The following is a 26,651-nucleotide window of genomic DNA, read 5'->3' on the forward strand; positions in this document are numbered from 1 at the left end:
AGGTTGATCTGGTCTGAACTTTTAGGCGGTGTGACGCAGTTGTAACAAATCCTTCGGCTGGGCGAGGTGAGGCTTGAGTTGTCCGTTGATGATGGGGGATGCACAATGCAGCTGAGTAAGGTGAGACAGGACTTGGTGACAGACGGGGACATTGTGTGTTGCTGTCCCCAGGTGTTGGTGTTCAGGTGTGACTTGTTCTGCAAGAGATGGAGAGATAATCACAGAGTAAATAATGATCATTATCAGACCTTTTAGCAGCCCTGCACGAGTTGTCTTGTGTTATTGCTAGGTACACACCATACAATTTTCTGGCAGATTTACCTGCCAGATCAATTATTTCCAACATGTCAGATCTGAATTTCAATTGATTTTTCATTTTTCCGATTTTTTTTTTTTTTATCGTTTTTTTTCACTCGTTTTTCATTCACTTCTCTGAAAATCGATTGAAAAAAAGATAAAAATAACGATTGAAAAATTGATTGAAATTCATATTGGACATGTTGGAAATACTGGATCTGGCAGGGAAATCTGCCAGAGAATTGTATGGTGTGTACCTAGCTCTGCCTCATACAGCTATGCAGAGCAGCGCAGGGAGAGTCTTTATACTGTATACACCCTCCGGATGGCTCGATCATCTTCTGCCCCCGGTGATGCTGCACTCCCAGCATCCTCTTCTGGCTTCTGATCACATGAGATGACATGTGATATCTTCCCCCGCCCACTGCACTGCACTCCCAGCATCCTCTTCTGAGTTCCGGTCACCTGATATGACATGTGATCTATTCCCCCGCCCACTGCACTGCTCTCCCAGCATCCTCTTCTGAGTTCCGGTCACCTGATATGACATGTGATCTATTCCCCCGCCCACTGCACTGCTCTCCCAGCATCCTCTTCTGAGTTCTGGTCACCTGATATGACATGTGATCTATTCCCCCGCCCACTGCACTGCTCTCCCAGCATCCTCTTCTGAGTTCCGGTCACATGATATGTGTAGTGGTGCCCATACACGACCTGTTCAAAATGTTTGATTTTCCCGTTTTTTCGATCTAAATGATCGAATCGAATGAAAGTAGAGTTTTTGTTTTTTTTTTTGATTAAGAAATTAGAACGATTATCCAGTTGTTTTTTTAAAAAATCTGATCGGACATGATGGAAAAATCTTTATATTCGATCTAACGCAATAATCAAACTAAATTATCTAATCGACAAGAAATAAAAAATTATACCATGTATGGCCACCATAGGGATAGTCAATGAGATGTAAATTGTTTTGAAATTATGCAAATTTTTATGCAAATATATGCAGTTTGATTTGCATCAACTTGGAAGAATCTGCATATCTTTGATCATCCCTAGACATGACATGTGATATCTTCCACCACCGGGTGGTGCTGCAACGCTGACACTGTCCTCTGAGCCCCGATCTCATGTCATGTGATCAGAAGCCAGAAGAGGATGCTGGGAGTGCAGCGCCACCGGGTGGAGGAAGAGAGGCCTGTCCAGCATCCGGACTGGTAAATATACCCGCTCCCTGCGTGTGTGCCGCCATCACACACAAACGCCTTGACTGATCTCACCCTGTGCCCTGCTAAAGGCTGCTGGGGTTGGGATGAGAAGTGTCAGAATGGTTATTTGGTAAATGTGATTTTGCCTTATACCTGGCACAGGGAGTTGTCAGGCAGCCTGCAGATGAGGGGTATCTATACAGACACCACGCTTGCACAATATTCCCAGAAACATGCATGAGTAATAGCTGAGTACTCCGGCTGCAGACACAGCCCAGGAACATGCATGAGTAATAGCTGGGGATTGCAGCTTCAGACACAGCCCAGGAACATGCATGAGTAATAGCTGAGGACTCTTATTTATATATTATATTTATAAAGCGCCAACATATTACGCAGCGCTGGACATTAGTTTAGGTTACAGACAATATTTAGGGGTGACATACAGCAATATGACAATACAGGAATACATGATGACCACATCACACAGCACAGTATGAGTACAAGGTAATGCTTAGTCAGTCACTGGATGGAGCATGGAGATCACACAGCACAGTATGAGTACAAGGTAATGCTTAGTCACTGGATGGAGCATGGAGATCACACAGCACAGTATGAGTACAAGGTAATGCTTAGTCACTGGATGGTGCATGGAGATCACACAGCACAGTATGAGTACAAGGTAATGCTTAGTCACTGGATGGTGCATGGAGATCACACAGCACAGTATGAGTACAAGGTAATGCTTAGTCACTGGATGGAGCATAGAGATCACACAGCACAGTATGAGTACAGGGTAATGCTTAGTCACTGGATGGGAGCATGGAGATCACACAGCACAGTATGAGTACAAGGTAATGCTTAGTCACTGGAGGGGAGCATAGAGATCACACAGCACAGTATGAGTACAAGGTAATGCTTAGTCAGTCACTGGATGGAGCATGGAGATTAGGCAAGTCCAGTTCGCTCAGATCCATAGGAGGGGTGTACGGAAATGGAGGTGCGTGATCAGGTAGGACCCACAAGTTTTGCAGTTTACACACTACTCAGCATTCTAAATGTTTTTACATAGCAGTCTTGTGAACTATTGACCTGTCAGCCACGTAGGGAGGACTTTCTCTATGTCGTTCAGATTAATCTCGTTGCCATCTTCCCATTTTCCTCTCCCGAACCCATCACGGTCTATCTGTGGCAGAGGGTGCTTTGGGGTGTTTTCCGATGCTTTCGGCGTTAGGTCTAGTTGCTGCAGACACAGCCCAGGAACATGCACGAGTAATAGCTGAGGACTGCAGACACGGCCCAAGAACATGCATGAGTAATAGCTGAGGACTGCAGACACGGCCCAGACACTGATTTCCATTCTCTTACATACCTGGATTGTGATTCACTTTAATAACAAGTCTGGGTGGAGAGATATGTAAGTGTTTCCACTGATTGTGACACAGGAGAGGTTTAATGTTTTGTTTCTTATGCCTCGCCTGTCTGTCACTCTCTCTGCTATCACCATCCCCCACCTGTCACACTGCAGGACCCGCCCCCGTGTGATGTCACTGGCAGACACACAGAGCGATGATGTCACTGGCAGACACACAGAAAGCGATGATGTCACTGTTAAGGGGTTATGCTGCCACAGGCAGATTTGGCCCTGCAGAGGGCGATAATGTCAGAGACAGAGAGAGATGATGTCAGAGACTGAGAGAGATGATGTCAGAGACTGAGAGAGATGATGTCAGAGACTGAGAGAGATGATGTCAGAGACTGAGAGAGATGATGTCAGAGACTGAGAGAGATGATGTCAGAGGTAGAGAGTGATGATGTCACAGACAGATTTGGCCCTGCAGAGGGCGATAATGTCAGAGACAGAGAGAGATGATGTCAGAGACAGAGAGAGATGAAGTCAGAGACAGAGAGAGATGATGTCAGAGACAGAGAGAGATGAAGTCAGAGACAGAGAGAGATGATGTCAGAGACAGAGAGAGATGATGTCAGAGGCAGAGAGTGATGATGTCAGATGTAGAGAGTGATGATGTCACAGACAGATTTGGCCCTGCAGAGGGCGATAAAGTCAGAGACAGAGAGTGATGATGTCAGAGGCAGAGAGTCAAGCCTGCAGATACGATTCCTGACTGCAGGTTTGACCAGATCGAGAGGGGAAGCAGCCTTAGTCGAGCTACCACAAGGCTGTGACCCCTCAAACACTTCTCACTGCCACCACTAGCTGCCGCTAGACACTTCCACTCTGCTGTCGAGTGATCTGCATGCAATCCGCGTTTCCGTATTCGGGTCAGCTTTACGCTTCAGACCGAATACGGGAATGCCACGCACACACACACACACACACACACACACAGTACAATCGTACAGTAGCACGGCACAATCAGGCACTGACTTGTAATGCAAGTTACACTGCAGTCTCGTCTTCTAGGCTATGAGTGTTAGCTTAGTACAGCAGAAGTCAAACTTATTAAATAACGATTTAATATTCCAGGAAAAAAGGGGAACAATGCAGAAAATAATATATACAAAAGATTTACAAAAAACAAAGTAAAAAAGTTACAAAATAAAATTTACAAGGATACACACAAGGCTATTTGCTTACCATAATAAACAGAAATCAAGATAGAAGAACCTTGGACTTGGTTTTGTGGACGGACACGGTTCTGTTTGGACAAGGAGTCCACTTAGCTGGGACCAGGAGTCCACCTAGCTTCAGCTACCGTCAGGAGCGGACTGATTTTAGGTATCTGCCCCTGCCTTTTATGCTGGGAGATTTGCCTTGAGGCTGCAAGCCCATTTGGAAGGGGGGAACTCGTTTTAATTAAATTTCCAGACATAATTTAATCCCCGGTTTGTTCTACTTTTGATCTGTCAGAGATTTCCCCTCTCCAGGTGAAGGGTGACAACTTGCCAGGCATCCTGGCTTTCCAACATTCCAACAGGCTGTCATATGTAAATTCCAGAGTTTCCTGATAGCCTTTGAAGTCCCCAGACTCTGGTAGTCTTGATTTGTATATCTGGACAATGGCTGTGTACATGTACACAGAGTTCAAAAACCATGCAGACCAGCCTATTCTTCATCAAGTGGCTGCTAATTAGCAGTTCCCCGCTACCCCAGGAACTTACAGTAATGCAAATGTAGGTTCATTGACATTTGGACAATCACCTAGTTTCCTGGAGCCAGGTGACACCTTCAAAAACCAGAATGGCTTTTAGCAGACATACATATCTGAGGTAGTACCCAGTAGACAGAAAAATGAAAGAATATGTTCCTGTATTATCCTTAACATCATAACTAGCTGCTATCATGACAGAGGGGGATAATGTCAGAGACAGAGAGTGATGATGTCAGAGACAGAGAGTGATTTTGTCAGAGGCAGAGAGTGATGATGTCAGAGGCAGAGAGTGATGATGTCAGAGGCAGAGAGTGATGATGTCAGAGGCAGAGAGTGATTTTGTCAGGGGCAGAGAGTGATTTTGTCAGAGACAGAGAGTGATGATGTCAGAGGCAGAGAGTGATGATGTCAGAGGCAGAGAGTGATGATGTCAGAGGCAGAGAGTGATGATGTCAGAGACAGAGAGTGATGATGTCAGAGGCAGAGAGTGATGATGTCAGAGGCAGAGAGTGATGATGTCAGAGGCAGAGAGTGATGACGTCAGAGGCAGAGAGCGATGATGTCACAGGCAGATTTGGCCCTGCAGAGGGCGATAATGTCAGAGACAGAGAGTGATGATGTCAGAGACAGAGAGTGATGATGTCAGAGACAGAGAGTGATGATGTCAGAGGCAGAGAGTGATGATGTCAGAGGCAGAGAGCGATGATGTCAGAGGCAGAGAGCGATGATGTCAGAGGCAGAGAGCGATGATGTCAGAGGCAGAGAGCGATGATGTCAGAGGCAGAGAGCGATGATGTCAGAGGCAGAGAGCGATGATGTTAGAGGCAGAGAGTGATGATGTCAGAGGCAGAGAGCGATGACGTCAGAGGCAGAGAGCGATGATGTCACAGGCAGATTTGGCCCTGCAGAGGGCGATAATGTCAGAGACAGAGAGTGATGATGTCAGAGACAGAGAGTAATGATGTCAGAGACAGAGAGCGATGATGTCACAGGCAGACATTGTTGCACAGAGCAATGAGAGTATCCTATCGCAATAATCGCTGTACCACTATAGGCAGCATGATGATTTGCCACCAGTGGTGTAATGTAGGGCTCAGGGTCAGACAACAGGGAGGCCTCACCAGAACTTCTCCTTGGGGTGACCCATTGGCCCTTATGAGCATATGAAGGGTTAACCTTGGTCCAGGCGTCAGTTGCAGAGACTGGCACTGAGAAGGCTGCACATACCCAGCTTGTGGAGGACTCGCCTATTGACAGTTGGATCTACGGTGGCACGTAAACACCTCTATGCTGACTGCGGTGCATTCCTGGCTGATCGTCATGTAAATACGAGAGCCAGAGGCAACACCCACATGACTGACACAACAATGGAAGCAGCAGATTCCACAGTACAGAAACCGTGCAAACCGGCACTGACTGACTCCACAGAATGCAGAGAAGCAATGTCTACCTGTCCAAAAAATGCAGAGAGGAGAGAGCCACCCCAAAAGAATGCAGAGAAGAGAGAGAATGCAGAGAGTAGAGGCCCACCCCGAGAGAGTGCAGAGAGTAGAGGCCCACCCCGAGAGAATGCAGAGAGTAGAGGCCCACCCCGAGAGAATGCAGAGAGGAGAGGCCCACCCCTAGAGAATGCAGAGAGGAGAGGCCCACCCCGAGAGAGTGCAGAGAGTAGAGGCCCACCCCGAGAGAATGCAGAGAGAAGAGGCCCACCCCGAGAGAATGCAGAGAGGAGAGGACTAGAGTTGAGCTGAAATTTTCGAAATTTCGCATTACTAAAATTACGCATGCGAAATTTGCGATTACGATGCGAAATTACAGTAGCGTAATTGCCATTAAAATCGTAATTGAAAATACCGTAAGCGTAATTTTCAACGCGTAATTTCGCGTTTCGTTCATGCCGTAATTTCGCATTAAACGCTACCGTAATTTCGCATTAAACCGTAAGGCTCCGTATAATATAAAAAAGCCGCCGACTTTAAGGGTTAATAGCAAAGCCCCCTTAAATGCTAAGAGCCTCAAATTTGGAGAATATATTAAGGAGATCAGGAGGAATAAGAGGAAAATTTTTTTTTCAAAAAGACCATATAGTTTTTGAGAAAATCGATGTTAAAGTTTCAAAGGAAAAATGTAAACATTTAAAAACCCGCCGACTTTAACGGTTAATAGCAAAGCCTGCTTAAAGTTTAGGAACACCAAATTCCCAGGGTATATTAAGGGGATCAGTGGGAATAAGAGGAAAAATTTTTTTTTCAAAAAGACCTTATAGTTTTTGAGAAAATCGATTTTTAAGTTTCAAGGGCGAAAATGTCTTTTAAATGCGGAAAATGTCAGTTTTTTTGCACAGGTAACAATAGTGTATTATTTTCATAGATTCCCCCAAGTGGGAAGAGTTTTACTTACTTCGTTCTGAGTGTGGGAAATATTAAAAAAAAACGACGTGGGGTCCCCCCTCCCAGACCTCTTTAACCCCTTGTCCCCCATGCAGGCTGGGATAGCCAGAATGCGGAGCACCGGCCGCGTGGGGCTCCGCACCCTGACTATACCAGCCCGCATGGTCCATGGATTGGGGGGTCTCGGAAGGGGAGGGGCAGCCAAGCTTTCCCCTCCCCCTCCGAGCCCTTGTCCAATCCAAGGTCAAGGGGCTCTTCTCCACCTCCGATGGGCGGTGGAGGTGGAGGCCGCGATTTCCTGGGGGGGAGGTTCATGGTGGAATCTGGGAGTCCCCTTTAAAAAGGGGTCCCCCAGATGCCCACCCCCCCTCCCAGGAGAAATGAGTATAGAGGTACTTGTACCCCTTACCCATTTCCTTTAAGAGTTAAAAGTAAATAAACACACAAACACTTAGAAAAAGTATTTTAATTGAACAAAAAACATAACCACGAAAAAAGTCCTTTAATATTCTGAATTAACCATTAATACTTACCTGTCCCTTTAAATAAATGATCCCTCGAAATAGCCTCGGAAATGTTCTATCAGTTACAATGTAACAAAGTTATTACAATGTAACAACTTTGTTACATTGTAACTACGCCGCACCCGACGTCACTCACCGCCGCCGCCGCGTCTGCACTGACCCGAGAGCTCTGAGCTATAGCTCAGAGCTCTCTAAAGCATCTTTGTATTTTGGCTCCAAGGAGCCCCATTGGTCCTTAGCAGACCAATGGGGTTCCTTCAAATCAGAAGGAACCCCATTGGTCTGCTAAGGACCAATGGGGCTCCTTGGAGCCAAAATACAAAGATGCTTTAGAGAGCTCTGAGCTATAGCTCAGAGCTCTCGGGTCAGTGCAGACGCGGCGGCGGCGGCGGCGGCGAGTGACGTCGGGTGCGGCGTAGTTACAATGTAACAAAGTTGTTACATTGTAATAACTTTGTTACATTGTAACTGATAGAACATTTCCGAGGCTATTTCGAGGGATCATTTATTTAAAGGGACAGGTAAGTATTAATGGTTAATTCAGAATATTAAAGGACTTTTTTCGTGGTTATGTTTTTTGTTCAATTAAAATACTTTTTCTAAGTGTTTGTGTGTTTATTTACTTTTAACTCTTAAAGGAAATGGGTAAGGGGTACAAGTACCTCTATACTCATTTCTCCTGGGAGGGGGGGTGGGCATCTGGGGGACCCCTTTTTAAAGGGGACTCCCAGATTCCACCATGAACCTCCCCCCCAGGAAATCGCGGCCTCCACCTCCACCGCCCATCGGAGGTGGAGAAGAGCCCCTTGTCCTTGGATTGGACAAGGGCTCGGAGGGGGAGGGGAAAGCTTGGCTGCCCCTCCCCTTCCGAGACCCCCCAATCCATGGACCATGCGGGCTGGTATAGTCAGGGTGCGGAGCCCCACGCGGCCGGTGCTCCGCATTCTGGCTATCCCAGCCTGCATGGGGGACAAGGGGTTAAAGAGGTCTGGGAGGGGGGACCCCACGTCGTTTTTTTTTTATATTTCCCACACTCAGAACGAAGTAAGTAAAACTCTTCCCACTTGGGGGAATCTATGAAAATAATACACTATTGTTACCTGTGCAAAAAAACCTGACATTTTCCGCATTTAAAAGACATTTTCGCCCTTGAAACTTAAAAATCGATTTTCTCAAAAACTATAAGGTCTTTTTGAAAAAATTTTTTTTCCTCTTATTCCCACTGATCCCCTTAATATACCCTGGGAATTTGGTGTTCCTAAACTTTAAGCAGGCTTTGCTATTAACCGTTAAAGTCGGCGGGTTTTTAAATGTTTACATTTTTCCTTTGAAACTTTAACATCGATTTTCTCAAAAACTATAAGGTCTTTTTGAAAAAAAATTTTTTCCTCTTATTCCTCCTGATCTCCTTAATATATTCTCCAAATTTGAGGCTCTTAGCATTTAAGGGGGCTTTGCTATTAACCCTTAAAGTCGGCGGCTTTTTTATATTATACGGAGCGTTACGGTTTAACGCGAAATTACGGTAGCGTTTAAAGCGAAATTACGGCATGATACGACTGTAATGCGAAAATTACGCGAAAATTACGCTTACGCGAAATTTCGCGAAATCCATCTTCATTACTATTATGTACTTACGGCCATAATCGTAATTACACTAATTACGCGAAATTTCGCGAAATCGTAATTAGGTCATTACGCTCATCTCTAGAGAGGACCACCGCGAGAGAATGCAGAGAGGAGAGGCCCACCCCGAGAGAATGCAGAGAGGAGAGGCCCACCCCGAGAGAGTGCAGAGAGTAGAGGGCCACCCTGAGAGAATGCAGAGAGGAGAGAGCCACCCCGAGAGAATGCAGAGAGGAGAGAGCCACCCCGAGAGAATGCAGAGAGGAGAGAGCCACCCCGAGAGAATGCAGAGAGGAGAGAGCCACCCCGAGAGAATGCAGAGAGGAGAGAGCCACCCCGAGAGAATGCAGAGAGGAGAGAGCCACCCCGAGAGAATGCAGAGAGGAGAGAGCCACCCCGAGAGAATGCAGAGAGGAGAGAGCCACCCCGAGAGAATGCAGAGAGGAGAGAGCCACCCGGAGAGAATGCAGAGAGGAGAGGGCCACCCCGAGAGAATGCAGAGAGGAGAGAGCCACCCCCAGAGAGTGCAAAGAGGAGAAAGCCACCCGGAGAGAATGCAGAGAGGAGAGAGCCTCCCCGAGAGAATGCAGAGAGGAGAGAGCCACCCCGAGAGAATGCAGAGAGGAGAGAGCCACCCCGAGAGAGTGCAGAGAGGAGAGAGCCACCCCGAGAGAGTGCAGAGAGGAGAGAGCCACCCCGAGAGAGTGCAGAGAGGAGAGAGCCACCCCGAGAGAGTGCAGAGAGAAGAGGTCCACCCCCAGAGAATGAAGAGAGGAGAGAGCCACCCCCAGAGAGTGCAGAGAGAAGAGGTCCACCCCCAGAGAATGCAGAGAGGAGAGGCCCACCCCCAGAGAGTGCAGAGAGTAGAGGCCCACCCCCAGAGAATGCAGAGAGGAGAGAGCCACCCCGAGAGAACGCAGAGAGGAGAGAGCCACTCCGAGAGAATGCAGAGAGGAGAGAGCCACCCCGAGAGAATGCAGAGAGGAGAGAGCCACCCCGAGAGTATGCAGAGAGGAGAGAGCCACCCCGAGAGAGTGCAGAGAGGAGAGAGCCACCCGGAGAGAATGCAGAGAGGAGAGAGCCACCCCGAGAGAATGCAGAGAGGAGAGAGCCACCCGGAGAGAGTGCAGAGAGGAGAGGGCCACCCCCAGAGAATATGCAGAGAGGAGAGAGCCACCCCCAGAGAGTGCAGAGAGGAGAGAGCCACCCCCAGAGAGTGCAGAGAGGAGAGAGCCACCCCGAGAGAGTGCAGAGAGGAGAGGCCCACCCCCAGAGAATGCAGAGAGGAGAGAGCCACCCCGAAAGAATGCAGAGAGTAGAGGTCCACCCCCAGAAAATGCAGAGAGGAGAGAGCCACCTCCAGAGAATGCAGAGAGTAGAGGTTTACCCCCAGAGAATGCAGAGAGGAGAGAGCCACCCCCAGAGAATGCAGAGAGTAGAGAGCCACTCCGAGAGAATGCAGAGAGGAGAGAGCCACCCCGAGAGTATGCAGAGAGGAGAGAGCCACCCCGAGAGAGTGCAGAGAGGAGAGAGCCACCCCGAGAGAGTGCAGAGAGGAGAGAGCCACCCCGAGAGAGTGCAGAGAGAAGAGGTCCACCCCCAGAGAATGCAGAGAGGAGAGAGCCACCCCCAGAGAGTGCAGAGAGAAGAGGTCCACCCCCAGAGAATGCAGAGAGGAGAGGCCCACCCCCAGAGAGTGCAGAGAGTAGAGGCCCACCCCCAGAGAATGCAGAGAGGAGAGAGCCACCCCGAGAGAACGCAGAGAGGAGAGAGCCACTCCGAGAGAATGCAGAGAGGAGAGAGCCACCCCGAGAGAATGCAGAGAGGAGAGAGCCACCTCGAGAGTATGCAGAGAGGAGAGAGCCACCCCGAGAGAGTGCAGAGAGGAGAGAGCCACCCGGAGAGAATGCAGAGAGGAGAGAGCCACCCCGAGAGAATGCAGAGAGGAGAGAGCCACCCGGAGAGAGTGCAGAGAGGAGAGGGCCACCCCCAGAGAATATGCAGAGAGGAGAGAGCCACCTCGAGAGAGTACAGAGAGGAGAGAGCCACCCCCAGAGAGTGCAGAGAGGAGAGAGCCACCCCGAGAGAGTGCAGAGAGGAGAGGCCCACCCCCAGAGAATGCAGAGAGGAGAGAGCCATACCGAAAGAATGCAGAGAGTAGAGGTCCACCCCCAGAAAATGCAGAGAGGAGAGAGCCACCTCCAGAGAATGCAGAGAGTAGAGGTTTACCCCCAGAGAATGCAGAGAGGAGAGAGCCACCCCCAGAGAATGCAGAGAGTAGAGAGCCACTCCGAGAGAATGCAGAGAGGAGAGAGCCACCCCGAGAGTATGCAGAGAGGAGAGAGCCACCCCGAGAGAATGCAGAGAGGAGAGAGCCACCCGGAGAGAGTGCAGAGAGGAGAGGGCCACCCCCAAAGAATGCAGAGAGGAGAGAGCCACCCCGAGAGAATACAGAGAGGAGAGAGCCACCCCCAGAGAGTGCAGAGAGGAGAGAGCCACCCCGAGAGAGTGCAGAGAGGAGAGGCCCACCCCCAGAGAATGCAGAGAGCAGAGAGCCACCCCGAAAGAATGCAGAGAGTAGAGGTCCACCCCAGAGAATGCAGAGAGGAGAGAGCCACCCCCAGAGAATGCAGAGAGTAGAGGTTTACCCCCAGAGAATGCAGAGAGGAGAGAGCCACCCCCAGAGAATGCAGAGAGGAGAGAGCCACCCGGAGAGAGTGCAGAGAGGAGAGGCCCACCCCGAGAGAGTGCAGAGAGTAGAGGTCCACCACAAGAGAATGCAGAGAGTAGAGGCCCACCCACAGAGAGTGCAGAGAGTAGAGGCCCACCCACAGAGAGTGCAGAGAGTAGAGGCCCACCCCCAGAGAGTGCAAAAAGTAGAGGCTTACCCCTAGAGAGTGCAAAGAGTAGAGGCCCACCCCCAGAGAGTGCAGAGAGTAGAGGCCCACCCCCAGAGAGTGTAGAGAGTAGAGGCCCACCCCCAGAGAGTGCAGAGAGTAGAGGCCCACCCCCAGAGAGTGCAGAGAGTAGAGGTCCACACTCAGAGAATGCAGAGAGCAGATGACAATGTCCACCTGTCTGAGAGCATCCAAGAAATGCAGAAGGACCAGATGTCTCTGCAGGAATGTCACCGGGGTACTTTGGGGAAATGTTCCTTCTAGGGAAGGTGCTACAAGGTAGACTGGAGACAAATTCTTAGCTATCACACATGCCAACATTCTCCTCATACCTCAGATAAATTGGTTAAGTAAATGACAAACTGCGCTGAGAAAATTGGCTTTATTCGAATAATTAAAAGGTATTGAAGGTAAAATTGATCAGTGATCATAAGTAGAGTTAGTTAAGAAGACTCCAAGTTATATCAAAGACACAGGCCATTTTCTGAGGATACTCGACAATTACACCTGGGAGGATGGAGATTGGCTCTGCATGGTTGATGTGAGTTCCTTGTATACTGTGATCCCTCACGAGAAGGGGATTGAAGCAGTTCGATTTTTTATGCAGGAAGCGCAGTGTTTAATGGAAGACCAGATTCACTTTGTTCTGGAGAGCATACGCTTCATCTTACAGCACAATTATTTTAACTATAAGGGCCAGTATTTCCTCCAGAGTACCGGGACGGCGATGGGGACACGGTTTGCTCCCTCTTTTGCAAACCTATATATGTCCCACTGGGAACACTTCCACTTACATGGCCCAGAGGGCCCCGGGTCCCCCCTGGTGCTCTGGAGGAGATTTATAGACGACACATTTTTTATATGGCGAGGTAGTAAATCCAGCCTGGACACTTTCATTAAATGGATGAATGATAACAGTTATAATTTGAAATTTACAAGCGAATTTAGTCAGCAATCAGTCCATTTTTTAGATCTGACAATCTACAAGGAAGAAGGGCGATTATTAACTAAAACCTATTTGAAACCAGTAGATACCAACAGTTTCATTAATGTGGACAGTTGTCACCATTTCAGATGGCTCATGAACATTCCAGGAGGCCAATTTCTAAGGCTTAGGAGGAATTGCTCTAGGATGTCAGATTTTGAGGTGGAAGCAGAGATTCTACAAGATAGATTTGAATCGAAAGGTTATTCTGAGGAACTGATTGGGGAAGCTAGAGAAAGGGCCAGAAATACAGAGAGAAGTAGACTACTACAAGCTAAAGATAAACGATCTGATCCAATTAGTCAACAACCCAATTTAATAATGCAATACTCATCACAGGCCCCAAAAGTCAGGAATATAGTAGGGAAGTATTGGCACCTTCTATGGGAGGATCCTCTGCTCACCTCGGTTCTGCCAGAGAACCCCAGAATGATCTTTAAGAGAACAAAAAATTTAGGTAACATACTGGCGCCCACTATAAGATCAACCAGAATTAAGAAGAAGAATGGTTACTTTAGGAAATGCGGATTCTGCAGGGCCTGTCGGGAGTCTAGTTTACCTGTGGAAAGGGTACACGAAATCATAGCAATGGTAAACAAAGAAACTTTCAAGATCAAAGATGTCACTAATTGTGACACAAAGGGAGTCATATATGTGCTAACTTGCCCCTGCCAAAAACACTATGTAGGAAGAACAAAACGTGCTCTAAAGGAAAGACTTAGTGAGCACTGTACTAATATTAAAAAAGGAAATAGAAAACATCCTCTTTCAGAACACTATAAGTTAGCACACGGATGTTCCTTTAAGGGAACGAAATACTGCGTAATAGAACAAGTTAACAGACCTTGGAGAGGTGGCGACTACCTATTAGAAATGTCCCGGAGAGAGACTATGTGGATATTTAATCTTAATTCCATGATACCACATGGATTAAACAAAGATTTGGACCTATATGCGTTTGATTAAGAATAGCAATGGAGGAGGCGGGCAAAGCTTCATAAGAGAGCCTCTGATTCCCCTCTGCAGCCTAGCTTTGAGAAAGGGAGGCGTTCCTCCCGAAACGTCAGCAGTGGCTGCAAGTGTGACGTCACAAACTAGAGGGGAAGGAGGCGTGGCCAAGCTACGCGGCTGCTAGCACCGCCGGACTATACGGAAATTCCATCTCCAGCCAAGTGTCCCAGCCCGCACCACCTTCGCCGGAAAGGGAGCCGGGCTAACCCAGCCCGACGTTAGCACCCGTCTAGACTCTCTCACCCAGCCACCGGCCGGGGCAGGTGAGATTGAGCGGCTCCCCGCAACAGCACTCCATCACGCATTACGGATCCGGAAGGGTGAGACGTATGACAACAAGCACTGTGTGTTATTGTATCATTTGAGAGATTCCTATGGGGATGCATTTATATTTGTTTCCTCCAGCAAGCTAATACTCCCAATTGGGGTCATACCTGTAGAACCAACTAATAACATCCCATTGAGTTCCATTATAAGCTTATGCAACGGAACTATATCCTGGACTCAAGAAGTACACTGTGAATATTTATTGCACAGCAAAACTCAATCAGCTCCTGCACCTATCCGAAAAGGGTCTTTACGAATTCATTTTTATTTGTTTTTATGGACGTTTTAGCACATTGTATATGCATATACACAACTTTTGAGGCCATCTACTTATGATCACTGATCAATTTTACCTTCAATACCTTTTAATTATTCGATTAAAGGCAATTTTCTCAGCGCAGTTTGTCATTTACTTATTTAATTGGATAATACTATAAAGGAATTAGGGATCCCTTGACTAACTAGCAGCTTAGTGGTGTTGGCGCAACACTAATTGATTTTTTGTTCATTCAGATAAATTGGTGCCAAACTCCAGAACCTAAAGCTTATGTCCCTCAGCCGGGTCTATTCAGCATCGTCCTATGAAGCCAGGAGGGTCCACCAGCTTGGACTTCCTACCGTTTGCCTGTTGTTGCTGATAATGAATCTGTGGTCACCCCTGTTTTCTGAAGGTAGTGGTTCATGCAGCCTCCTGCTCTGGCCAGGCGCCTTTGTCCCTCTCCACTAGAATTGCCTCTCGTTGTTATTCCCGATGATCCCAGCTTCCAATGGACTGTAAGCTTAGCACACACATCCAGGGTTGATTGGCCAGCTTTACCGTCTTCATGTTGTATGAGAATTGACCTACTATATAGGTCAGCTCTTATACTACATCTTTGGGCCCTCATACTACATGGAGGGGGTAAAATTGGCCAATGAAGATTGGATGTGTGGAGCTGGCTCAATCCTCGGTGGGAGGCACGTGCATGCACTGACCAATATTGGGGAATGGGAGGTCGGCCACGCTCAGGTAAAGGGGCACAATAATTGCAGTGAACTGGTTCCTGTTATCCCCATTAGTATCTTCTTCTTTTATGGGGGGGGGGGAGGGGTTGGAGGAAGTACAATGCAGGGTGGCATACAGTGCCCATGGTGTAAGGGTGGCACATTGCCCATAGTGTAAGGGTGGCATACAGTGCCCATAGTGTAAGGGTGGCATACAGTGCCCATGGTGTAAGGGTGGCATACAGTGCCCATAGTGTAAGGGTGGCATACAGTGCCCATAGTGTAAGGGTGGCACATCGCCCATAGTGTAAGGGTGGCATACAGTGCCCATGGTGTAAGGGTGGCATACAGTGCCCATGGTGTAAGGGTGGCATACAGTGCCCATGGTGTAAGGGTGGCATACAGTGCCCATAGTGTAAGGGTGGCATACAGTGCCCATAGTGTAAGGGTGGCATACAGTGCCCATGGTGTAAGGGTGGCTTACAGTGCCCATAGTTTAAGGGTGGCATACAGTGCCCATGGTGTAAGGGTGGCACATCGCCCATAGTGTAAGGGTGGCATACAGTGCCCATGGTGTAAGGGTGGCATACAGTGCCCATGGTGTAAGGGTGGCATACAGTGCCCATGGTGTAAGGGTGGCACATCGCCCATAGTGTAAGGGTGGCACATCACCCATGGTGTAAGGGTGGCACATCACCCATAGTGTAAGGGTGGCATACAGTGCCCATGGTGTAAGGGTGGCATACAGTGCCCATGGTGTAAGGGTGGCATACAGTGCCCATAGTGTAAGGGTGGCATACAGTGCCCATAGTGTAAGGGTGGCATACAGTGCCCATGGTGTAAGGGTGGCTTACAGTGCCCATAGTGTAAGGGTGGCGTACAGTGCCCATGGTGTAAGGGTGGCATACAGTGCCCATAGTGTAAGGGTGGCTTACAGTGCCCATAGTGTAAGGGTGGCATACAGTGCCCATGGTGTAAGGGTGGCATACAGTGCCCATAGTGTAAGGGTGGCATACAGTGCCCATAGTGTAAGGGTGGCATACAGTGCCCATGGTGTAAGGGTGGCACATCACCCATAGTGTAAGAGTGGCATACAGTGCCCATGGTGTAAGGGTGGCATACAGTGCCCATGGTGTAAGGGTGGCATACAGTGCCCATGGTGTAAGGGTGGCATACAGTGCCCATGGTGTAAGGGTGGCATACAGTGCCCATAGTGTAAGGGTGGCATACAGTGCCCATAGTGTAAGGGTGGCATACAGTGCCCATGGTGTAAGGGTGGCTTACAGTGCCCATAGTTTAAGGGTGGCATACAGTGCCCATGGTGTAAGGGTGGCACATCACCCATAGTGTAAGGGTGGCATACAGTGCCCATGGTGTAAGGGTGGCATACAGTGCCCATGGTGTAAGGGTGGCATACAGTGCCCATGGTGTAAGGGTGGCACATCGCCCATAGTGTAAGGGTGGCACATCACCCATGGTGTAAGGGTGGCACATCACCCATAGTGTAAGGGTGGCATACAGTGCCCATGGTGTAAGGGTGGCATACAGTGCCCATGGTGTAAGGGTGGCATACAGTGCCCATAGTGTAAGGGTGGCATACAGTGCCCATAGTGTAAGGGTGGCATACAGTGCCCATAGTGTAAGGGTGGCATACAGTGCCCATGGTGTAAGGGTGGCTTACAGTGCCCATAGTGTAAGGGTGGCGTACAGTGCCCATGGTGTAAGGGTGGCATACAGTGCCCATAGTGTAAGGGTGGCTTACAGTGCCCATAGTGTAAGGGTGGCTTACAGTGCCCATGGTGTAAGGGTGGCATACAGTGCCCATAGTGTAAGGGTGGCATACAGTGCCCATAGTGTAAGGGTGGCATACAGTGCCCATGGTGTAAGGGTGGCACATCACCCATAGTGTAAGAGTGGCATACAGTGCCCATGGTGTAAGGGTGGCATACAGTGCCCATAGTGTAAGGGTGGCACATCGCCCATGGTGTAAGGGTGGCATACAGTGCCCATAGTGTAAGGGTGGCACATCGCCCATGTTGTAAGGGTGGCATACAGTGCCCATGGTGTAAGGGTGGCATACAGTGCCCATAGTGTAAGGGTGGCATACAGTGCCCATAGTGTAAGGGTGGCATACAGTGCCCATAGTGTAAGGGTGGCATACAGTGCCCATGGTGTAAGGGTGGCATACAGTGCCCATAGTGTAAGGGTGGCATACAGTGTCCATGGTGTAAGGGTGGCACATCACCCATAGTGTAAGGGTGGCACATCGCCCATAGTGTAAGGGTGGCATACAGTGCCCATGGTGTAAGGGTGGCATACAGTGCCCATGGTGTAAGGGTGGCATACAGTGCCCATAGTGTAAGGGTGGCATACAGTGCCCAAGGTGTAAGGGTGGCATACAGTGCCCATGGTGTAAGGGTGGCATACAGTGCCCATAGTGTAAGGGTGGCATACAGTGCCCATGGTGTAAGGGTGGCATACAGTGCCCATGGTGTAAGGGTGGCATACAGTGCCCATGGTGTAAGGGTGGCATACAGTGCCCATAGTGTAAGGGTGGCATACAGTGCCCATGGTGTAAGGGTGGCATACAGTGCCCATAGTGTAAGGGTGGCATACAGTGCCCATGGTGTAAGGGTGGCATACAGTGCCCATAGTGTAAGGGTGGCATACAGTGCCCATGGTGTAAGGGTGGCATACAGTGCTCATGGTGTAAGGGTGGCATACAGTGCCCATGGTGTAAGGGTGGCATACAGTGTCCATAGTGTAAGGGTGGCATACAGTGCCCATGGTGTAAGGGTGGCACATCGCCCATAGTGTAAGGGTGGCATACAGTGCCCATGGTGTAAGGGTGGCATACAGTGCCCATGGTGTAAGGGTGGCATACAGTGCCCATGGTGTAAGGGTGGCATACAGTGCCCATAGTGTAAGGGTGGCATACAGTGCCCATAGTGTAAGGGTGGCATACAGTGCCCATGGTGTAAGGGTGGCACATCACCCATAGTGTAAGAGTGGCATACAGTGCCCATGGTGTAAGGGTGGCATACAGTGCCCATAGTGTAAGGGTGGCATACAGTGCCCATAGTGTAAGGGTGGCATACAGTGCCCATGGTGTAAGGGTGGCATACAGTGCCCATTGTATAAGGGTGGCATACAGTGCCCATAGTGTAAGGGTGGCATACAGTGCCCATGGTGTAAGGGTGGCATACAGTGCCCATAGTGTAAGGGTGGCATACAGTGCCCATGGTGTAAGGGTGGCATACAGTGCCCATAGTGTAAGGGTGGCATACAGTGCCCATAGTGTAAGGGTGGCATACAGTGCCCATGGTGTAAGGGTGGCATACAGTGCCCATAGTGTAAGGGTGGCACATCGCCCATAGTGTAAGGGTGGCATACAGTGCCCCTGGTGTAAGGGTGGCATACAGTGCCCCTGGTGTAAGGGTGGCATACAGTGCCCATGGTGTAAGGGTGGCATACATTGCCCATGGTGTAAGGGTGGCATACAGTGCCCATGGTGTAAGGGTGGCATACAGTGCCCCTGGTGTAAGGGTGGCATACAGTGCCCATGGTGTAAGGGTGGCATACATTGCCCATGGTGTAAGGGTGGCATACAGTGCCCATAGTGTAAGGGTGGCATACAGTGCCCATGATGTAAGGGTGGCATACAGTGCCCATAGTGTAAGGGTGGCATACAGTGCCCATAGTGTAAGGGTGGCATACAGTGCCCATAGTTTAAGGGTGGCATACAGTGCCCATGGTGTAAGGGTGGCATACAGTTCCCATAGTGTAAGGGTGGCATACAGTGCCCATAGTGTAAGGGTGGCATACAGTGCCCATGGTGTAAGGGTGGCTTACAGTGCCCATAGTTTAAGGGTGGCATACAGTGCCCATGGTGTAAGGGTGGCTTACAGTGCCCATAGTGTAAGGGTGGCGTACAGTGCCCATGGTGTAAGGGTGGCACATCGCCCATAGTGTAAGGGTGGCACACAGTGCCCATAGTGTAATGGTGGCATACAGTGCCCATGGTGTAGGGGTGGCATACAGTGCCCAGTGTAAGGGTGGCATACAGTGCCCATGGTGTAAGGGTGGCATACAGTGCCCATGGTGTAAGGGTGGCATACAGTTCCCATAGTGTAAGGGTGGCATACAGTGCCCATAGTGTAAGGGTGGCATACAGTGCCCATAGTTTAAGGGTGGCATACAGTGCCCATGGTGTAAGGGTGGCTTACAGTGCCCATAGTGTAAGGGTGGCGTACAGTGCCCATGGTGTAAGGGTGGCACATCGCCCATAGTGTAAGGGTGGCACACAGTGCCCATAGTGTAATGGTGGCATACAGTGCCCATGGTGTAGGGGTGGCATACAGTGCCCAGTGTAAGGGTGGCATACAGTGCCCATGGTGTAAGGGTGGCATACAGTGCCCATGGTGTAAGGGTGGCATACAGTGCCCATGGTGTAAGGGTGGCACATCGCCCATAGTGTAAGGGTGGCATACAGTGCCCATAGTGTAAGGGTGGCACATCGCCCATAGTGTAAGGGTGGCATACAGTGCCCATGGTGTAAGGGTGGCATACAGTGCCCATGGTGTAAGGGTGGCATACAGTGCCCATGGTGTAAGGGTGGCATACAGTGCCCATAGTTTAAGGGTGGCGTACAGTGCCCATAGTGTAAGGGTGGCATACAGTGCCCATAGTGTAAGGGTGGCGTACAGTGCCCATGGTGTAAGGGTGGCACACAGTGCCCATAGTGTAAGGGTGGCGTACAGTGCCCATAGTGTAAGGGTGGCACATCGCCCATAGTGTAAGGGTGGCATACAGTGCTCATGGTGTAAGGGTGGCATACAGTGCCCATAGTGTAAGGGTGGCACATCGCCCATAGTGTAAGAGTGGCATACAGTGCCCATGGTGTAAGGGTGGCACACAGTGCCCATAGTGTAAGGGTGGCGTACAGTGCCCATAGTGTAAGGGTGGCGTACAGTGCCCATAGTGTAAGGGTGGCATACAGTGCCCATGGTGTAAGGGTGGCATACAGTGCCCATGGTGTAAGGGTGGCATACAGTGCCCATAGTGTAAGGGTGGCATACAGTGCCCATAGTGTAAGGGTGGCGTACAGTGCCCATGGTGTAAGGGTGGCATACAGTGCCCATGGTGTAAGGGTGGCACATCGCCCATAGTGTAAGGGTGGCGTACAGTGCCCATAGTGTAAGGGTGGCATACAGTGCCCATAGTGTAAGGGTGGCATACAGTGCCCATAGTGTAAGGGTGGCATACAGTGCCCATGGTGTAAGGGTGGCACATCGCCCATAGTGTAAGGGTGGCGTACATTGCCCATAGTGTAAGGGTGGCATACAGTGCCCATGGTGTAAGGGTGGCATACAGTGCCCATGGTGTAAGGGTGGCATACAGTGCCCATAGTGTAAGGGTGGCGTACAGTGCCCATAGTGTAAGGGTGGCATACAGTGCCCATAGTGTAAGGGTGGCATACAGTGCCCATGGTGTAAGGGTGGCATACAGTGCCCATGGTGTAAGGGTGGCATACAGTTCCCATAGTGTAAGGGTGGCATACAGTGCCCATGGTGTAAGGGTGGCATACAGTGCCCATGGTGTAAGGGTGGCATACAGTGCCCATGGTGTAAGGGTGGCATACAGTGCCCATAGTGTAAGGGTGGCATACAGTGCCCATGGTGTAAGGGTGGCATACAGTGCCCATGGTGTAAGGGTGGCATACAGTGCCCATAGTGTAAGGGTGGCATACAGTGCCCATGGTGTAAGGGTGGCATACAGTGCCCATGGTGTAAGGGTGGCATACAGTGCCCATGGTGTAAGGGTGGCATACAGTGCCCATGGTGTAAGGGTGGCATACAGTGCCCATGGTGTAAGGGTGACGTACAGTGCCCATAGTGTAAGGGTGGCATACAGTGCCCATAGTGTAAGGGTGGCATACAGTGCCCATGGTGTAAGGGTGGCATACAGTGCCCATGGTGTAAGGGTGGCACATCGCCCATAGTGTAAGGGTGGCATACAGTGCCCATAGTGTAAGGGTGGCACATCGCCCATAGTGTAAGGGTGGCATACAGTGCCCATGGTGTAAGGAAGGCATACAGTGCCCATAGTGTAAGGGTGGCATACAGTGCCCATGGTGTAAGGGTGGCATACAGTGCCCATGGTGTAAGGGTGGCATACAGTGCCCATGGTGTAAGGGTGGCATACAGTGCCCATAGTGTAAGGGTGGCATACAGTGCCCATGGTGTAAGGGTGGCATACAGTGCCCAAGGTGTAAGGGTGCAGGGGCGCCTCTAGCCATTTTATCACTGTAGGCAAGAAAACTTGTGGTGCCGTACCCCCCCCCCCCCCCCCCCCCCCCCCATGAAAATAATTGTAATACGGCAGTGTTTCACTAGGAGATAACCGGCAATGTTTCACCAGAAAAGAATTGTAATGCAGCAGCGTTGCACCAGAAATGACACTTACTGTGGCAGTGTTTCCCCAGGGAATACGTGTAAAGAAGAAGGCACACAGGGGGACATAGGGAGCCACAGGGGGAAAAACCTGTTCAACATGATTGCCCTAACTAACACACCAAATCCCCCCACACTCCCCGAGGCACACACGTCTATCAGCGCGTATCTCCGCCCTTCCATCACTGAGAGGGGCGGGAGAGAGGCGGAGATACGCTGCTGATAGACACATGCCGGGAATCACTTAGAAAAATCACTTCTAAAAACGCCGAGCGTTTGCGATTACACTAGGGCTTTTAGGTGTGCACTGGCCCTGAGTGTGCAACTCCTTAAAGAGAACTAAACTGAGAAAATAAAAGGACTCTCCTGCTGATCCGGTGTCTCTAATACTTTTAGACAAAGCCCCTGAACAAGCATGCAGCAGATCAGGTGCTTTGACTGAAGTCAGACTGGGTTAGCTGCATGCTTGTTTCAGGTGTGTGATTCAGACACTACTGCAACCACAGAGATCAGCAGGACTGCCAGGCAACTGGTATTGTTTAAAAGGAAACATCCATTTCCCTCTCAGTTAAGGATCCCATTAACTCTGTAGCTGGTTTTCCTGTTTGGTGCACTGCTGGAGCCTGGAAACAGTTACTCAGCTGGGGGGGGCACAGTGATTAGCGGAGGGGGGTTACCGTACCTCCCCTGGTACTAGTGTAGCGCCGCTGCCACTTACTGGGGGCGCCGTACCTCCCCTGGCACTAGTGTAGCGCCGCTGCCACTTACTGGGGCGCCGTACCTCCCCTGGCACTAGTGTAGCGCCGCTGCCACTTACTGGGGGTGCCGTACCTCCCCTGGCACTAGTGTAGCGCTGCTGCCACTTACTGGGGGCGCCGTACCTCCCCTGGCACTAGTGTAGCGCCGCTGCCACTTACTGGGGGCGCCGTACCTCCCCTGGCACTAGTGTAGCGCCGCTGCCACTTACTGGGGGTGCCGTACCTCCCCTGGCACTAGTGTAGTGCTGCTGCCACTTACTGGGGGTGCCGTACCTTCCCTGGCACTAGTGTAGCGCCGCTGCCACTTACTGGGGGCGCCGTACCTCCCCTGGCACTAGTGTAGTGCTGCTGCCACTTACTGGGGGCGCCGTACCTCCCCTGGCACTAGTGTAGTGCTGCTGCCACTTACTGGGGGCGCCATACCTCCCCTGGCACTAGTGTAGCGCCTCTGCCACTTACTGGGGGTGCCGTACCTCCCCTGGCACTAGTGTAGGGCTGCTGCCACTTACTGGGGGCGCCGTACCTCCCCTGGCACTAGTGTAGCGCCGCTGCCACTTACTGGGGGTGCCGTACCTCCCCTGGCACTAGTGTAGCGCGGCTGCCACTTACTGGGGGCGCCGTACCTCCCCTGGCACTAGTGTAGCGCCGCTGCCACTTACTGGGGGCGCCGTACCTTCCCTGGCACTAGTGTAGCGCCGCTGCCACTTACTGGGGGCGCCGTACCTCCCCTGGCACTAGTGTAGTGCCGCTGCCACTTACTGGGGGTGCCGTACCTCCCCTGGCACTAGTGTAGTGCCGCTGCCACTTACTGGGGGTGCCGTACCTCCCCTGGCACTAGTGTAGCGCCGCTGCCACTTACTGGGGGTGCCGTACCTCCCCTGGCACCAGTGTAGCGCCGCTGCCACTTACTGGGGGCGCCGTACCTCCCCTGCCACTAGTGTAGCGCTGCTGCCACTTACTGGGGGCGCCGTACCTCCCCTGGCACTAGTGTAGTGCCGCTGCCACTTACTGGGGGCGCCGTACCTCCCCTGGCACTAGTGTAGCGCCGCTGCCACTTACTGGGGGCGCCGTACCTCCCCTGGCACTAGTGTAGCGCCGCTGCCACTTACTGGGGGCGCCATACCTCCCCTGGCACTAGTGTAGTGCCGCTGCCACTTACTGGGGGTGCCGTACCTCCCCTGGCACTAGTGTAGCGCCGCTGCCACTTACTGGGGGCGCCGTACCTCCCCTGGCACTAGTGTAGCGCCGCTGCCACTTACTGGGGGTGCCGTACCTCCCCTGGCACTAGTGTAGCGCCGCTGCCACTTACTGGGGGCGCCGTACCTTCCCTGGCACTAGTGTAGCGCCGCTGCCACTTACTGGGGGTTCCGTACCTCCCCTGGCACTAGTGTAGCGCCGCTGCCACTTACTGGGGGCGCCGTACCTTCCCTGGCACTAGTGTAGCGCCGCTTCTACTTACTGGGGGCGCCGTACCTCCCCTGGCTCTGGTGTAGCGCCGCTGCCACTTACTGGGGGCGCCGTACCTCCCCTGGCTCTGGTGTAGCGCCACTGCCACTTACTGGGGGCGCCGTACCTCCCCTGGCACTAGTGTAGCGCCGCTGCCACTTACTGGGGGTGCCGTACCTCCCCTGGCACTAGTGTAGCGCCGCTGCCACTTACTGGGGGCGCGGTACCTCCCCTGGCACTAGTGTAGCGCCGCTACCACTTACTGGGGGCGCCGTACCTCCCCTGGCACTAGTGTAGTGCCGCTGCCACTTACTGGGGGTGCCGTACCTCCCCTGGCACTAGTGTAGCGCCGCTGCCACTTACTGGGGGTGCCGTACCTCCCCTGGCACTAGTGTAGCGCCTCTGCCACTTACTGGGGGCGCCACACCTCCCCTGGCACTAGTGTAGCGCCGCTGCCACTTACTGGGGGTGCCGTACCTCCCCTGGCACTAGTGTAGCGCCGCTGCCACTTACTGGGGGCGCGGTACCTCCCCTGGCACTAGTGTAGCGCCGCTGCCACTTACTGGGGGCGCCGTACCTCCCCTGGCACTAGTGTAGTGCCGCTGCCACTTACTGGGGGTGCCGTACCTCCCCTGGCACTAGTGTAGCGCCTCTGCCACTTACTGGGGGCGCCACACCTCCCCTGGCACTAGTGTAGCGCCGCTGCCACTTACTGGGGGCGCCGTACCTTCCCTGGCACTAGTGTAGCGCCTCTGCCACTTACTGGGGGTGCCGTACCTCCCCTGGCACTAGTGTAGCGCCGCTGCCACTTACTGGGGGTGCCGTACCTCCCCTGGCACTAGTGTAGCGCCGCTACCACTTACTGGGGGCGCCGTACCTCCCCTGGCACTAGTGTAGTGCCGCTGCCACTTACTGGGGGTGCCGTACCTCCCCTGGCACTAGTGTAGCGCCGCTGCCACTTACTGGGGGTTCCGTACCTCCCCTGGCACTAGTGTAGCGCCTCTGCCACTTACTGGGGGCGCCACACCTCCCCTGGCACTAGTGTAGCGCCTCTGCCACTTACTGGGGGCGCCACACCTCCCCTGGCACTAGTGTAGCGCCGCTGCCACTTACTGGGGGCGCCACACCTCCCCTGGCACTAGTGTAGCGCCGCTGCCACTTACTGGGGGCGCCACACCTCCCCTGGCACTAGTGTAGCGCCTCTGCCACTTACTGGGGGCGCCACACCTCCCCTGGCACTAGTGTAGCGCCGCTGCCACTTACTGGGGGTTCCGTACCTCCCCTGGCACTAGTGTAGCGCCGCTGCCACTTACTGGGGGTGCCGTACCTTCCCTGGCACTAGTGTAGCGCCGCTGCCACTTACTGGGGGCGCCACACCTCCCCTGGCACTAGTGTAGCGCCTCTGCCACTTACTGGGGGCGCCACACCTCCCCTGGCACTAGTGTAGCGCCGCTGCCACTTACTGGGGGTTCTGTACCTCCCCTGGCACTAGTGTAGCGCCTCTGCCACTTACTGGGGGTTCTGTACCTCCCCTGGCACTAGTGTAGCGCCTCTGCCACTTACTGGGGGCGCCGTACCTCCCCTGGCACTAGTGTAGCGCCTCTGCCACTTACTGGGGGCGCCGTAACCTCCCCTGGCACTAGTGTAGCGCCGCTGCCACTTACTGGGGGTGCCGTACCTCCCCTGGCACTAGTGTAGCGCCGCTGCTACTTACTGGGGGTTCCGTACCTCCCCTGGCACTAGTGTAGCGCCGCTGCCACTTACTGGGGGTGCCGTACCTCCCCTGGCACTAGTGTAGCGCCGCTGCCACTTACTGGGGGTTCCGTACCTCCCCTGGCACTAGTGTAGCGCCGCTGCCACTTACTGGGGGTTCCGTACCTCCCCTGGCACTAGTGTAGCGCCGCTGCCACTTACTGGGGGCGCCGTACCTCCCCTGGCACTAGTGTAGCGCCGCTGCCACTTACTGGGGGTGCCGTACCTCCCCTGGCACCAGTGTAGCGCCGCTGCCACTTACTGGGGGTGCCGTACCTCCCCTGGCACCAGTGTAGTGCCGCTGCCACTTACTGGGGGCGCCGTACCTCCCCTGGCACTAGTGTAGCGCCTCTGCCACTTACTGGGGGCGCCACACCTCCCCTGGCACTAGTGTAGCGCCGCTGCCACTTACTGGGGGCGCCGTACCTTCCCTGGCACTAGTGTAGTGCCGCTGCCACTTACTGGGGGTGCCGTACCTCCCCTGGCACTAGTGTAGCGCCGCTGCCACTTACTGGAGGCGCCGTACCTCCCCTGGCACTAGTGTAGCGCCGCTGCCACTTACTGGGGGTGCCGTACCTCCCCTGGCACCAGTGTAGTGCCGCTGCCACTTACTGGGGGCGCCGTACCTCCCCTGGCACTAGTGTAGCGCCTCTGCCACTTACTGGGGGCGCCACACCTCCCCTGGCACTAGTGTAGCACCGCTGCCACTTACTGGGGGCGCCGTACCTTCCCTGGCACTAGTGTAGTGCCGCTGCCACTTACTGGGGGTGCCGTACCTCCCCTGGCACTAGTGTAGCGCCGCTGCCACTTACTGGGGGCGGTCAGTATCAACCATACAGATGTCCTCCCTGATGACCTATTCCAGAAATGGTAAGGATTTC

General features: G+C 52.2%; 2 protein-coding genes across 4 annotated transcripts in view; both read left to right on the top strand.

Annotated features, from left to right (window-relative positions):
- Positions 1–26,651, top strand: part of EPPK1 (epiplakin 1) — a 125,878-nt gene that overhangs the window by 55,916 nt on the left and 43,311 nt on the right. The window lies entirely within an intron of this gene.
- LOC137519501 (glutamine-rich protein 2-like) lies at positions 9,263–10,477 on the top strand. Its single transcript, XM_068238457.1, has one exon. It carries the CDS (start codon positions 9,263–9,265, stop codon positions 10,475–10,477), a length of 1,215 nt encoding a protein of 404 aa, XP_068094558.1.

This window comes from Hyperolius riggenbachi, chromosome 5 (assembly GCF_040937935.1).
Source record: "Hyperolius riggenbachi isolate aHypRig1 chromosome 5, aHypRig1.pri, whole genome shotgun sequence".
NCBI lineage: Eukaryota > Metazoa > Chordata > Amphibia > Anura > Hyperoliidae > Hyperolius > Hyperolius riggenbachi.